Source organism: Monodon monoceros, unplaced genomic scaffold (genome assembly GCF_005190385.1).
Source record: "Monodon monoceros isolate NGI ecotype Baffin Bay Population unplaced genomic scaffold, NGI_Narwhal_1 Super_Scaffold_12, whole genome shotgun sequence".
Classification (NCBI taxonomy): Eukaryota; Metazoa; Chordata; class Mammalia; order Artiodactyla; family Monodontidae; genus Monodon; species Monodon monoceros.
Window position 1 is genome coordinate 55,771,762 of NW_021703768.1, and position 12,641 is coordinate 55,784,402.

At 42.6% G+C, this 12,641-nt stretch overlaps 1 protein-coding gene across 1 annotated transcript; it reads left to right on the plus strand.

Moving 5' to 3' along the window:
• The first annotated feature begins 588 nt into the window (after nt 1-588).
• CCNB1 (cyclin B1) lies at nt 589-8,529 on the plus strand. Its single transcript, XM_029217345.1, has 9 exons — nt 589-867; nt 1,476-1,646; nt 1,741-1,911; nt 4,413-4,595; nt 5,986-6,144; nt 6,361-6,597; nt 6,872-7,012; nt 7,638-7,748; nt 8,304-8,529. The coding sequence occupies exons 1-9, from the start codon at nt 847-849 to the stop codon at nt 8,409-8,411; spliced, it is 1,302 nt and encodes a 433-aa protein (XP_029073178.1). The 5' UTR covers nt 589-846; the 3' UTR covers nt 8,412-8,529.
• The last annotated feature ends 4,112 nt before the right edge of the window (nt 8,530-12,641 follow it).

The window sequence follows — 12,641 nt, forward strand, 5'->3', positions numbered from 1 at the left end:
GGATATTTGAATCTGGGTAAAGGGTATACGTGTGTTCCTTGTAATATTTTTGTTTGCAACTTTTCTAAGTTTGAAATTATTTTCAAATTAAAAGTAAAACAAAAAGATTGGCTTTGGGAAAAAATTTGATTGAAGTAATCTGGCACGTTAAGAGGCTGGCAATATTCTTAAGAGACAATTACAGTTGTGGAAACGTCATGGATCTAAAGAAATCTAAGTTTAGTCCCCTGTTACTAACTTGTGATCCTGAGAAAGTCACCCAAAGCCTCTCTGAGCTTCACTTTCTCCAACCCAGAGTGCTGCCAGAATGATCAAATGAAAGAATGTATATACAAAAGCTTTTCCTGCTACATGCCACTGCAGAAGAAGAAAGTGTGTTTAACAATAAGTAGGACTAAAGCCATAACTTCCTCTCACGTCAAACCAGCGGCTCCACTCTCTTTTCCAAGGCACCGCTGCTAACCATGGCGGCGCACAGCTTCGCCTCTCCAGGTGGGCGGTGATCACCCCTCTCCAGGTGACAACAGTAGCTGCTTGAGGGCGCAGGCGCCGAGCCAGACCACGTGATGGTATGGCCCCACCCCCGCCCGAACTTCTTCGCGGGATCGCCCTGGAAACGCATTCTAGGAGGAACCGGCCGCCGCCAATGGGAAGCGAGCGAGTGCCACGAACAAGCCAATAGGGAGGGAGCGGTGCGGGGTTTAAACCTCAAGCGGGGCCAGATTCCTCCCGGCGTGCTGCGGAGGAACGGCTGCTGGCCTGCGGTGGGTTCAAGGTCCCCGGCTGGTCTGGGGCTCCCGTGCTCTGCTTCTCCCCACTGAGCTGCTGCCTGGTGCAGAGGAAGCCATGGCGCTCCGGATCACCAGGGTGAGCTGCTAGGGACGGCGAACAAACGCGGCTCTCCTGGCTCGCTGCGTCTCCTCTCCCTATCTCGCCTGCTGGAGTTCCCCTGGCAGGAGTGGACCGGGACAGATTTGGGGGGAGGATGGCGTTCGGTGGGCCCCTAAAATGGTGGGAGAGTTTGGGGTGCGGACAGACGGAGAGAGGAAGGTGAGAAAGAAGTGGATGGGGCTTGGATAAAGTGGGGGGGGAGGGGACAGATGGAGGGTAGACGCGAAACCTTTTGTAAATGGTGACGGAGGACCCCTGAGCAAGCTCCCACCAACTGCATAACCCCCTCCCCACAGGAAAGCTTCCTGCAATTAAGGCTTTTTCGATTTCCTTTCAAATGTAAATTCATGGTATTTTAGGTCAGGCGGGGACTGAGCAGGCAATCCCTCAATAGGTGAAAGAACAGGTTCGGGGAGGAATCTGGCTTGTTACAGCTTTAGCTTAGACCCTGGAACGCAGGTTTCCCCTGGGAACCCATTTACAGTCGGCATTCCTCCTGAGAGCCTCTGTTTTGCCCCCGCTTTAACCGTTGATTTACTCTAACTTGGCCGAGCCAGCTCTCAAAGTGGTCTTGCTTCTTACAGAACACGAAAATTAATGCTGAAAATAAGGCGAAGGTCAGTATGGCAGGCGCAAAGCGCGTGCCTGTGGCCACTGTTGCAGCCTCTAAGCCCGGGCTGAGGCCAAGAACAGCCCTTGGAGACATCGGTAACAAAGTCAGTGAACAGCCACAGGCCAAATTGCCCCTGAAAAAGGTAACTCTTCCTGATTCAACTACTCTGTAAGAGTCTGCCTTCCAACTGTAACTTGTGATGGAGAAACATTCCATTCTCTCCTTTTCATCCACAGGAAGCAAAAACTTTAGCTGCTGGGAAAGCTATTGCTAAAAAACTACCAAAACCTCTGGAAAAGGCTCCTGTACCTGTGCCAGAGCCCCAGCCGGAGCTGGATCTGGAGCCAGAGCCAGAGCCGGAAACCGAGCCTGTTAAAGAAGAGAAACTTCCCCCTGAGCCTATTTTGGTAAACTTAACTGTAATATTTTAGAGCCTGTTGATTGTTTCTTTTCCCTTCATTTTACTAATGCATGGCATAGCATTTGACTAAATAGGAAAAATAGTAACATGTATAGAGTGCTTAGCAGGAGGTAGGCTCTGCTAAGCACTTTACATGCATTAGCTCACATAATCTTACACTCTCTTAGTGCGCTGGTATTATTACCTCTACTTTTAGATAACGGCATAGAGAAGTATTAAGTATCTTTTCTAGAGTCATATCTCATCAGTGGCACATAATTGGATTCAAACCCAGGCTATCTGGCTTCAGAATCTATGCTTTTAATTGCTTTGTTATACTACCCCTCCTTTGTTTACCGTACTGAGTAGTAGCTGCCTGGACTAAAGATTTTGCTGTCTTTGGGTACAAGCCATCTCTGGCCAGAATTTATTGACTGAAACACAGATTGTTCTCTTGAGTCCTTTTTTTTTTACTCCATAATGTGGTCACCAAATAATTAATAATAAATCTGTAACATTGGAATTTATATAAGGATGTAAAGCAGAAAATGGAGCTATTCAGAGAAGGTAAGAAGATGAGTTAACAGCCTCAAAAACCAAGAACATTTTATTAAATATCAGGTATGTAAATGTATCTACTCCTGTGAAGAAAATATACACCATCTAGAAGAGGCTGCTTTCCTGACACTTCAATGAACTGCATTTTTTTTTTCTTCAATATTTATTTATTTGGTTGTGCCAGGTCTTAGTTGTGGCTTGCTGGCTCCTTAGTTGCGGTACTTGGGCTCCTTAGTTGTGGCATGCGAACTCTTCGTTGCAGCATGCATGTGGGATCTAGTTCCCTGACCAGCAATGAACTGCATTCTTAAGTTCTAATTTTTAAAACTTCATTAAAGCTGGTTGGGAAAATGATCGGTTAAAGTTATTCAGCCTAGCTGTCTATATCTAAGGGAAAGGGATGTGAGGCCATGGCTTTAGTATTGTCCTTCTGGACATATCACAGAAACCTGTAGCATGCGCAGTCTTTAACTGGCCATACCAAAAGACCTGAGCTTTCCGTCAAAGTCCCATACTGATTCTTGCCTTCACTTTCCCACCCTCTTTTTGTTTGTTTGTTTTGTTTTTGCGGTGCGCACGTGGGATCCTCCCGGACCGGGGCACGAACCCGTGTCCCCTGCATCCCCGTGTCCCCTGCATCGGCAAGCGGACTCTGAACCACTGCGCCACCAGGGAAGCCCTCCCACCTCCTTTCTTTTAACTGATAACCTTCTCATCCTTCAAAACAGCTCAATCATCAACATCTAAAGCTTTCCCTAACTTTCCCAACCCTACCCTAACTTCCCGCACCTGTAGGATTTGTTCCGAGAATCAATCTCTTTACTTCATTTACTTATTTCTTCTAAATTCAAAGCCCCTTGAGGACACCATAAAGCTAGTGCCTAGCATAGAGCTTAAGAAAGTGCTCAATAGGGCTTACCTGGTGGCACAGTGGTTCACAGTCCGCCTGCCGATGCAGGGGACACAGGTTCGTGCCCCGGTCCGGGAAGATCCCACATGCCACGGAGCGGCTGGGCCCGTGAGCCATGGCCGCTGAGGCTGTGCGTCCGGAACCTGTGCTCCACAACGGGAGAGGCCACAACAGTGAGAGGCCCGCGTACTGCAAAAAAAAAAAAAAAAAAGGAACTGCTCAATAAATGTTTGGACAATGGGGTAACTGGAGCTTGAAGAAAATGGTTCATGATAACAAAGTCAGTTAATCCTTAGTAGTTTGGGGGCTTCCCTGGTGGCGCAGTGGTTAAGAATCCGCCTGCCAATGCAGGGGACCCGGGTTCGAGCCCTGGTCCGGGAAGATCCCACATGCCACAGAGCAACTAGGCCCGTGTGCCACAACTACTGAACCTGCGCTCTAGAACCGGCGAGCCACAACTATTGAACCTGCGTGCCACACTACTGATGCCCGTGTGCCTAGAGCCCATGCTCTGCAACAAGAGAAGCCACCGCAATGAGAAGCCTGCGCAACTCAGTGAAGAGGAGACCCCACTCCCGCAACTAGAGAAAGCCCGCTTGCAGCAACAAAGACCCAACACAGCCAAAAATAAATAAATAAAATCCTTAGTAGTCGGGACAGGACTTGTGCTCTCCTGTGCAGTGGGAAGCAGGCCGTGTTACTAATGACTAGCTTGTCATCCACTTGGATTGACTTTACATGACGTTGCTAAGCAAATGTGTTACTTATCAGTTTCCTTTGGAGGAAAGTCTAGATGTGAACTTGCTTCCTCTCTGTTTTACCTGTTAGCATTCTGACTCTAAACTGATTCAGTCTAAGTTGGCATTTCATCTTTCATATTACTCACTTCCTGAAGACAAATTGAATAAGTTTGTAAAGGTAAATGAATTGTATTTCTGTTCAGCAGGTAGTCTCTTGAATTGGTACCAATAATCTGACCTTCATTCCCAGATTGTATGCTCCTCTTTGCTATTATTTCAAAAAGTCCATTCTGTTTCAAGGTTGATACTCCCTCTCCAAGCCCCATGGAAACATCTGGCTGTGCCCCTGCAGAAGAGTATCTGTGCCAGGCTTTCTCTGATGTAATTCTTGCAGTGAATGATGTGGATGCAGAAGACGGAGCGGATCCAAACCTTTGTAGTGAATATGTAAAAGATATCTATGCTTATCTGAGACAACTTGAGGTCAGTAATATGAACCCTTTGTTTTTTCTAAACTGCATCTAGCTTTATTAAAGAGATTTTCCATTAACAGTTCACAACAATTTAAGCAAGATATGAGCAGCATTTCTTAACAGTAGGTTCCACTTTGAAATTCTTCGTGGAAAAATAAAAAGTAAGCCAATGTAATTTTTTTTTTTTGGTGGGGGCGGGGGTTGCATGCATGGCTTGTGGGATCTTAGTTCCCTGACCAGGGATTGAACCCCGGGCCTGGCAGTGAAAGCCCTAACCAGTGGACGGCCGGGAAATTCCCAATGAAGTCTCTATTTGCCATTTTGAACAGGGAAAATTCAAAGTGAGAGTGGATACTACCGTGGCTCTTCCTAAAGGAAAGTCCACAGATTGAAAGGTATTTTATATCTATCACAGTTAGGAGTGAGTGAGTCCCAAATTCTGGGTTTAAGGAGCGTAACAGGCAGGAGGTACATGGTAATGGAGAAGATGCTGAAAAACTATAGCCAAAAAAAGGCATTTTGGGTCAGTGTTGCTTATGAGCATGTGATATCAGGGAAATTGTTCTTTGTGTACAAGAGGAGTATACTCAAAAGCTAAAGGTTTTGGTTTTCTTCCATTTCATCCTATTTCTGAAACTTTCTATTAGTGTCCTTTGCCCTTTTCCCCCCCAAACAAGGAAGCATTCTGTATGTTAACAGCATAAGCTGTACAGTTACCAAATTTACCCAGTTGCTTGTTTATAATGCGTTGTGTTCTAGTGGCATCATTAACATCTTCAGGTTCTTGCCTGGTTCTTTTGGGCATCTCCATTTTCTACAGGATTGTCCTGGTTCCTTGCCAGGACCAGCCTTCTGCTGTGGATTTCTTTTCTCCCTTGTCTTTAAAGTTTGTGTTCTAACTTTGGAGGAGTGGGTTTAGCAGATGTGTGTGCTGGATTTTGATGGTTGACTTTTGTTACCTATGGTGTTTGGGGGGTTTAAACCCTGGAGTAGGAGTGGTAGCATATTGGTTCCAGCTGATCTGGAAGCTGCTGCTATATTTTCTACTTCATAAAGCTCAGGCTGTGGGTTTTAGAGTCTTAAGTGAAAAAGATCTGAGGCGATAGGTAGTATGGTATCCTTATTTGGGAAGAAGCGGGGAAAGGGTGTGGGCCAGTAGTAGTGATGGTGAATTGGACAAAGTAAGATTTGCCAATATGAAAACCTGTCACACTGTCCTGTTTAATGTTTGCTTTCTTTGTTTCTCAGTGGTAGAGCTGTTTGCAGCGACCAAATGAATAACTGAGTTAAGAACATTTTAGAGATTCTAAATGTTCCAGAGCTATTTTGAGGTGACTATTTCTGGTCAGAAATGTCATGTGGAGTCTTACTTCTTAGGATAATCAGCATTTCTTTTGCAGGAAGAGCAAGCAGTCAGACCAAAATACCTACTGGGTCGTGAAGTCACTGGAAACATGAGAGCCATCCTAATTGACTGGCTAGTGCAGGTTCAAATGAAATTCAGGTTACTCCAGGAGACCATGTACATGACTGTTTCCATTATTGATCGGTTCATGCAGGTGAGCATAAGTCACCAACTGAGGGTTCTCCCTTCCAGGGTCCTAGCTGAGTCATAAGAAACAGACTTTTTCAGCTAAAATCTGTTTTGAGGCATGGGGTGTCATTAATTGAGATTCCGTTGTGAGAGTGTGTCTTTCCCACAACTCCCTCACAATTCTGTGCCTCCTTTTTCAAATATGTATTACTTGTTGATCCAGCTGAAATTCCCGTTGCAGGATAACTGTGTGCCCAAGAAGATGCTGCAGCTGGTTGGTGTCACTGCCATGTTTATTGCAAGCAAATACGAGGAAATGTACCCTCCAGAAATTGGTGACTTTGCCTTTGTGACTGACAACACCTACACTAAGTACCAAATCAGACAGATGGAAATGAAGATTCTAAGAGCTTTAAATTTTAGTCTGGGTCGCCCTCTACCCCTGCATTTCCTTCGGAGAGCATCTAAGATTGGAGAGGTACAGATTTCTTGAAACCTTTGGTATGGTACATTAGGGAATACTGCTGGCCAATGAGATCTAATTCAAGTGCCTTGTATTTATACCTAACTACATGAGGAAGGGATAAAGATGGTATTTATTTCCAATCAGGCTGTATGTTAATATTATTATTAAAGCGTTTCACGGGCAATTGCATTTGAGAGTTTGTAGGCACACATCTGTAGTTAGTTATGGGCACACCAGTTACTGCCAATGCAGAATTCTCTGACAGAACCTGTGGGTTTTATTCCAGGTTGATGTTGAGCTACATACTTTGGCCAAATATCTGATGGAACTAACTATGTTGGACTACGATATGGTGCACTTTCCTCCTTCTCAGATTGCAGCGGGAGCTTTTTGCTTAGCACTGAAAATTCTTGATAATGGTGAATGGGTAAGCTCTGTCCCACAAACTGAGGTAACCCTGAGCTTTTAAATTATAATATTTACAGCATACAGAACTGTTGTCATTAAAGGACAGTTCAAATGGTTCTTAAATATGGCATCTACTGAGGGAATAATTTAAAATATCTTGTTTGTGATATCTCCATAGAATGCTTCCGTTTCATTGCCTAATCTCATCTATCTATACCCCTTTGAGAAAGGCAGAGCAGCTGCTACTCCTTACAGATGGAAAAGCTCAAGCAGGTCAAATGACATACTAGAAGTTCATTCGTATTCGTTGATTCAACAAGTATTTCTCCTATATGCCGTGTGATACTCTAGGCCCTAGAAATAGAATTTATGAATGAGAAAGTCAGCTCCAAAGAACTTGGAGTCTAGCTTTGGGGTGGGCAAGTCAGCAATTACAAAAAGTGTAATTAGGTTGGAGCACAGGATCCTAGAGAAGCCATGAAAGAAGGGTATTTGGGGAAGAAGGGGTCTTAAGCTTGTCTTAAATTTTGATTATAATCAGTCATACAGTATCTACTTCCCTACCCTAGTTTTGAATAACATCTAGAAATTTTATGAAAATCATTGGTGATGAGCATTTTCAACATTAACTTTTGTTGTCTTAGACACCAACCCTACAGCATTACCTGTCATACACTGAAGAATCCCTTCTTCTTGTTATGCAACACCTGGCTAAGAATATAATCATAGTGAATCGTGGGCTTACAAAGCATATGGTGAGTCAGTGGTACTGTATGGTGTTGGGAAAAGTGGAAAATCATTAAGGTTTTTTTTTTTTTTTAGTAAATTTATTTATTTATTTATTTATTTATTTATGGCTGCGTTGGGTCTTCGTTGCTGTGCTCAGGCTTTCTCTTGTTGCACTGAGCGGGGGCTACTCTTCGTTGCGGTGCGCAGGCTTCTTATCGCGGTGGCTTCTTCCCTCACGGAACACAGGCTTTAGGTGCACGGGCTTTAGTAGTTGTGGCACTCATGCTCAGTAGTTGTGGCTCTCGGGGTCTAGAGCTCAGGCTCAGTAGTCATGGTGCACGGGCTTAGTTGCTCCGCGGCATGTGGGATCTTCTCGGACCAGGGCTTGAACCCTTGTCCCCTGCATTGGCAGGCGGACTCCTAACTACTGCGTCACCAGGGAAGTCCAGTCATTAAGATTTTATGCCTGTAAATTCACAGCTTGCTTTTAAGGAGTTGATTTTTAAGTGTATATGTGTATAGTTGGTTCTTAAGATGTTTTCCTCTTTTCCTTCATTAATTACTATGCTTTTCTCTTCCAGACTATCAAGAACAAGTATGCTACGTCTAAGCATGCTAAGATCAGCATTCTAGCACAGCTGAATTCTGCACTAGTTCAAGATTTAGCCAAGGCTGTGGCAAAGGTGTAACTTGTGAACTTTGGAATACTATAAAATCTGCAAATAAAATTGGCACCATGTGCCATCTGTACATACTATATGTTACATTTATTTACTTTTAATAAAGTTGTAGTCCTTTTTACTTAAACCTTAACTCATTTGAATGTGGCTGCTTCCCACAGGTTGTTTTAAAGGTTCAGTGGGGGTATAGTCAAAAAACTGCTTTCAATTACCTGGGGACCCAATTAATATACACAATTAGTTCTTCTTGGTTCTTGTTTTATGTACCTGGCTTTACTTCAGATAAATTACTAAGCTCTTGAGGGCATTTACAATCCTTACTTACTTTATATCATACTGTATGTAAGCCCAGTCATCTTAAGAGAATTGGCTGCCTAGTTCTATGTAAGGAAAAGTACCACCTCATTCCCAATTTCCCCGATTTCTATTTCCTCTGGTGCTTGCTGCTGTAATTCTAAGTAATCTACTCGTACCACTTTCTTACATTATCAACTTAAACTAGTATCAGCTTTTTCGCTTGGAAAAATAAGAATTTTAATTTATATTCAAAACCTAGTTTGCCTTTTCTTTATTGGTTAAGAAAATAAAACAATCCTCAAAACAAATAAGTATCTAAAAACGTTTATTTACCCACCCCCTCTTACTCTCCTACGTCTCAATCCCATCCACCTGAAGGGTATCAGGAGTTTGGGATGTAGCCAGTCATGCCTTCTATGAATATAGACCTGCATGTAAATTATTATAGCGGGGGTATTAAAAAAATGAGATCATTCTATATACTTCGCAATTCTTTCAACATGGACAAGCCTTACCTGTATTTGGGCATTACAGTCCATAGTATAGATATACTATAATGTAATTAACCATTCCCCTGTTCAGATTGCTTTTTGTCTTTGCTCCTACAGACAATGCTGTTTAAATGTCATTATATCCCATGCCTTTATGTACACTGGGTTCTCCAAAGAGTGTGTTCTAAGTTCTGGCAGGTGCAGCCAGCCGACTTTCTCGGTGTCATCAGCAATAAATGTACGAAAGTTCTGGTTTTCTCTGCATCCTTGCCAGAACTGAAGGTGATCATTCTCTTTAATTTCTGTGAGTTTGGTAAAAATACCCTATTTTGTTTGCTGTTTTCATTTATACTTCTCATGAGTAGTTGAATCAATTTTTGTTGTCTGCTTATTTATCAATTTGTAAGGCTTTCTCAGTTTGTCGTTTGCCCTAAATCTGTTTATGCTATATCTTTTGCCATGCAGACACTTTAAATTTTTATATTATCAAAACTATTTTTTCTGTAGTTGCTTCTGGATTTTTGGTGTTATGGTCAACATCATCCCCAAACCATTACCATCTCTTAAATTTCTAAATTTTTCCTGCTTAGGTCTACAAGCCCTCAGTACACTGTTTTTTGGTGTGTTTTTTTTTTTTTGCGGTACGCGGGCCTCTCACTGCTGTGGCCTCTCCCGTTGTGGAGCACAGGTTCCGGACGCACAGCCTCAGCGGCCATGGCTCACGCACCTAGCCGCTCCGCAGCATGTGGGATCTTCGCGGACCAGGGCACGAACCCGTGTCCCCTGCATCGGCAGGCGGACTCCCAAGCACTGCGCCACCAGGGAAGCCCAGTAAACTTTTTGTATGTTGTATGAGATAGGATTCTTAACTTCCAGATGGATGCCATTTGTGCCAGCCAGTACTATATGTTTAAAATCCTCCTTGTACAATTGAAACATCAGTTTTTATTGTTCCCGGATCTACTTGTTTCTTCCTGTGATTAATATAGTTTTACATTAAGTTTATCTGGTATGATGAGGCTACCACTGTTTCCCAAATATGTGGGGGCAATTTCAAACACATGAACCTTAAAATTCTGTCCAGTTACTGAAAAGCTCCTTTGAGATTTTGACTGTATATTATATACGTATATATAGAATGTTATGTACTAGCTCTGGATAGACTGATAATTGTCTTCCCATCCAGAAGCATTTTTCTCCATCAAAGACTTGTTGCATGCCTTTCATTGCAATGTTAGAATTTAATTATGTAATTGCTGTACTTTTCTTGTCAAGTTTATTTTTGGGTTTATGCTTTTTTTTGTCACTATTGTGAATAGGCCATATTTCCCACCTTTTTTTTTTTTTTTTTTTTCTTTTTGCGGTACGCGGGCCTCTCACCGCTGCGGCCTCTCTCATCACGGAGCACAGGCTCCGGACGCGCAAGCCCAGCGGCCATGGCCCACGGGTCCAGCTGCTCCGCGGCATGCGGGATCCTGCCGGACCGGGACACAAACCCACGTCCTCCACATCGGCAGGCAGACCCCCAACCACTGCGCCACCAGGGAAGCCCCCATTTCTATTTTTTATTGCTAGTTGTATTTTTGTTACCCAGTTGACATCGATGTTCTTACTTGATTTTAGTGCTTTTCTAGGCCTTAAATCCCCAAATTTTATTTTTTCAACTGTATGATATATATGTATATATATTTTTAATGCAGAGGGACTGCCTTTTAATTTATTTATTTATTTTTGCTGTGTTGGGTCTTCGTTTCTGTGCGAGGGCTTTCTCTAGTTGTGGCAAGCGGGGGCCACTCACTATCGCAGCCTCTCTTGTTGCGAGCACAGGCTCCACACGTGCAGGCTCAGTAGTTGTGGCTCATGGGCCTAGTTGCTCCGTGGCATGTGGGATCTTCCCAGACCAGGGCTCGAACCCGTGTCCCCTGCATTAGCAGGCAGATTCTCAACCACTGCACCTCCAGGGAAGCCCCAACTATATGATTTTTAAGTTATTGTTTTAGAGTCTCCAAAACAACATTGATAATCGGTAGATCCCCGTCTTATTCCTGGATTAGACATCTCTTCAATATTTTTACCATCTAATATTTATCTGTTAGTCTTTTTAAAAAAAAAAACAGAAAAACTCCAATGATATCATAAGCTGAAAGAGTAAATAAAATTCCCCAGCCTTGACTATTAAAAACTCACAGCAGGAAGAGAAATTTAAAATCTATTCATTTATTGAAAGCTAGCTAAATTAATCTGTAAAGTCACCTGGCCTGTTGCTGCTTATAATGGTAGCTTTCCATGGTTTTCTGGTGTTTTTTAGGAATTCACCACCACCACCACCTTAGAAAATCATCCATTCTGGATTTTCTAAATTATAGCTGTAGAGGTATATGATATTATTCAATCTCTTTTGTATTATAACTTCTCATTCCTGATGTTGAATACTTGTGTTTTCTAATCAGGTTTGGCTAGGGGGTCTTTTACTGGTGTTTTGAAACAATGATACAAAGGTATCATTTCTACTACCTTTATTTTGTAGTTTTAGCTTTTATGTTAATTCTCACCATCTGCTTTTCTTTTGGTTATTTTCTAGTTTAGGTTAAATATTTAATATAATTTTAGTAATAAAAGCCTTTGTATATACATTTTCCTCTGTGATAGCTAGTTTCTAAAGTTCTCTTTCATCAATATCTGGTTATTTTGTGATCCTTTTTGATCTGGAGATTATTTTACTTATTTTCTAAGTAGTTTATTTATTTTTGCTGCATTGGGTCTTCGTTGCTGAGCACGGGCTTTCTCTAGTTGTGGCCAGCGGGGGCTTCTCATTGCGGTGGCTTCTCGTTGCAGAGCACGGGCTCTAGGTGCACGGGCTTCAGTAGTTGCGGCACACGGGCTCAGTTTCTCCACGGCATGTGGGATCTTCCTGGACCAGGGATTGAACCCGTGTCCCCTGCATTGGCAGGCAGGTTCTTAACCACTGCACCACCAGGGAAGTCCCAGTTTATTTTTTTTGTCAGACATCTATATGTTGGTAATTTTTTATTTCATTGGAAGTAAGGTCTGTAAGAAGCCTTTCAAAACTTTTCTATGTGGATAAGTACTTCATTGACTTATGTAAATATTCCATGGATTTTATTTCCTAATAGGAAACAAAGTTTCAGTGATTTACGTAGGCAAATATTAAGGCTACAGAGGAAAAAAAACTGTATGGCGGTCATATACACACGTGTGTGCAATTGTGTACATAAATTCCTATTTTTAAGAGCCATTTGAAAGTAAATCTCAGGTGTCAATATAATGTCCCCTTAAATACTTCCATCATGCATCTATGTCCTAAGAATTAAGACCCTTAATTTTGATTTCGACCATTTTTTAAATCTTTATTGGATTTGTTACAATATTGCTTCTGTTTTACGTTTTGGTTTTTTTGGCCATGAGGCATGTCGTATCTTAGCTCCCTGAC

Coding starts and splice junctions, on each gene's coding strand:
- CCNB1 (XM_029217345.1), top strand. CDS start 847: ATGGCGCTCCGGATCACCAGG. Junction 4,596..5,985: donor CTTATCTGAGACAACTTGAG/GTCAGTAATATG, acceptor TTTCTTTTGCAG/GAAGAGCAAGCAGTCAGACC. Junction 7,013..7,637: donor TTCTTGATAATGGTGAATGG/GTAAGCTCTGTC, acceptor TTGTTGTCTTAG/ACACCAACCCTACAGCATTA.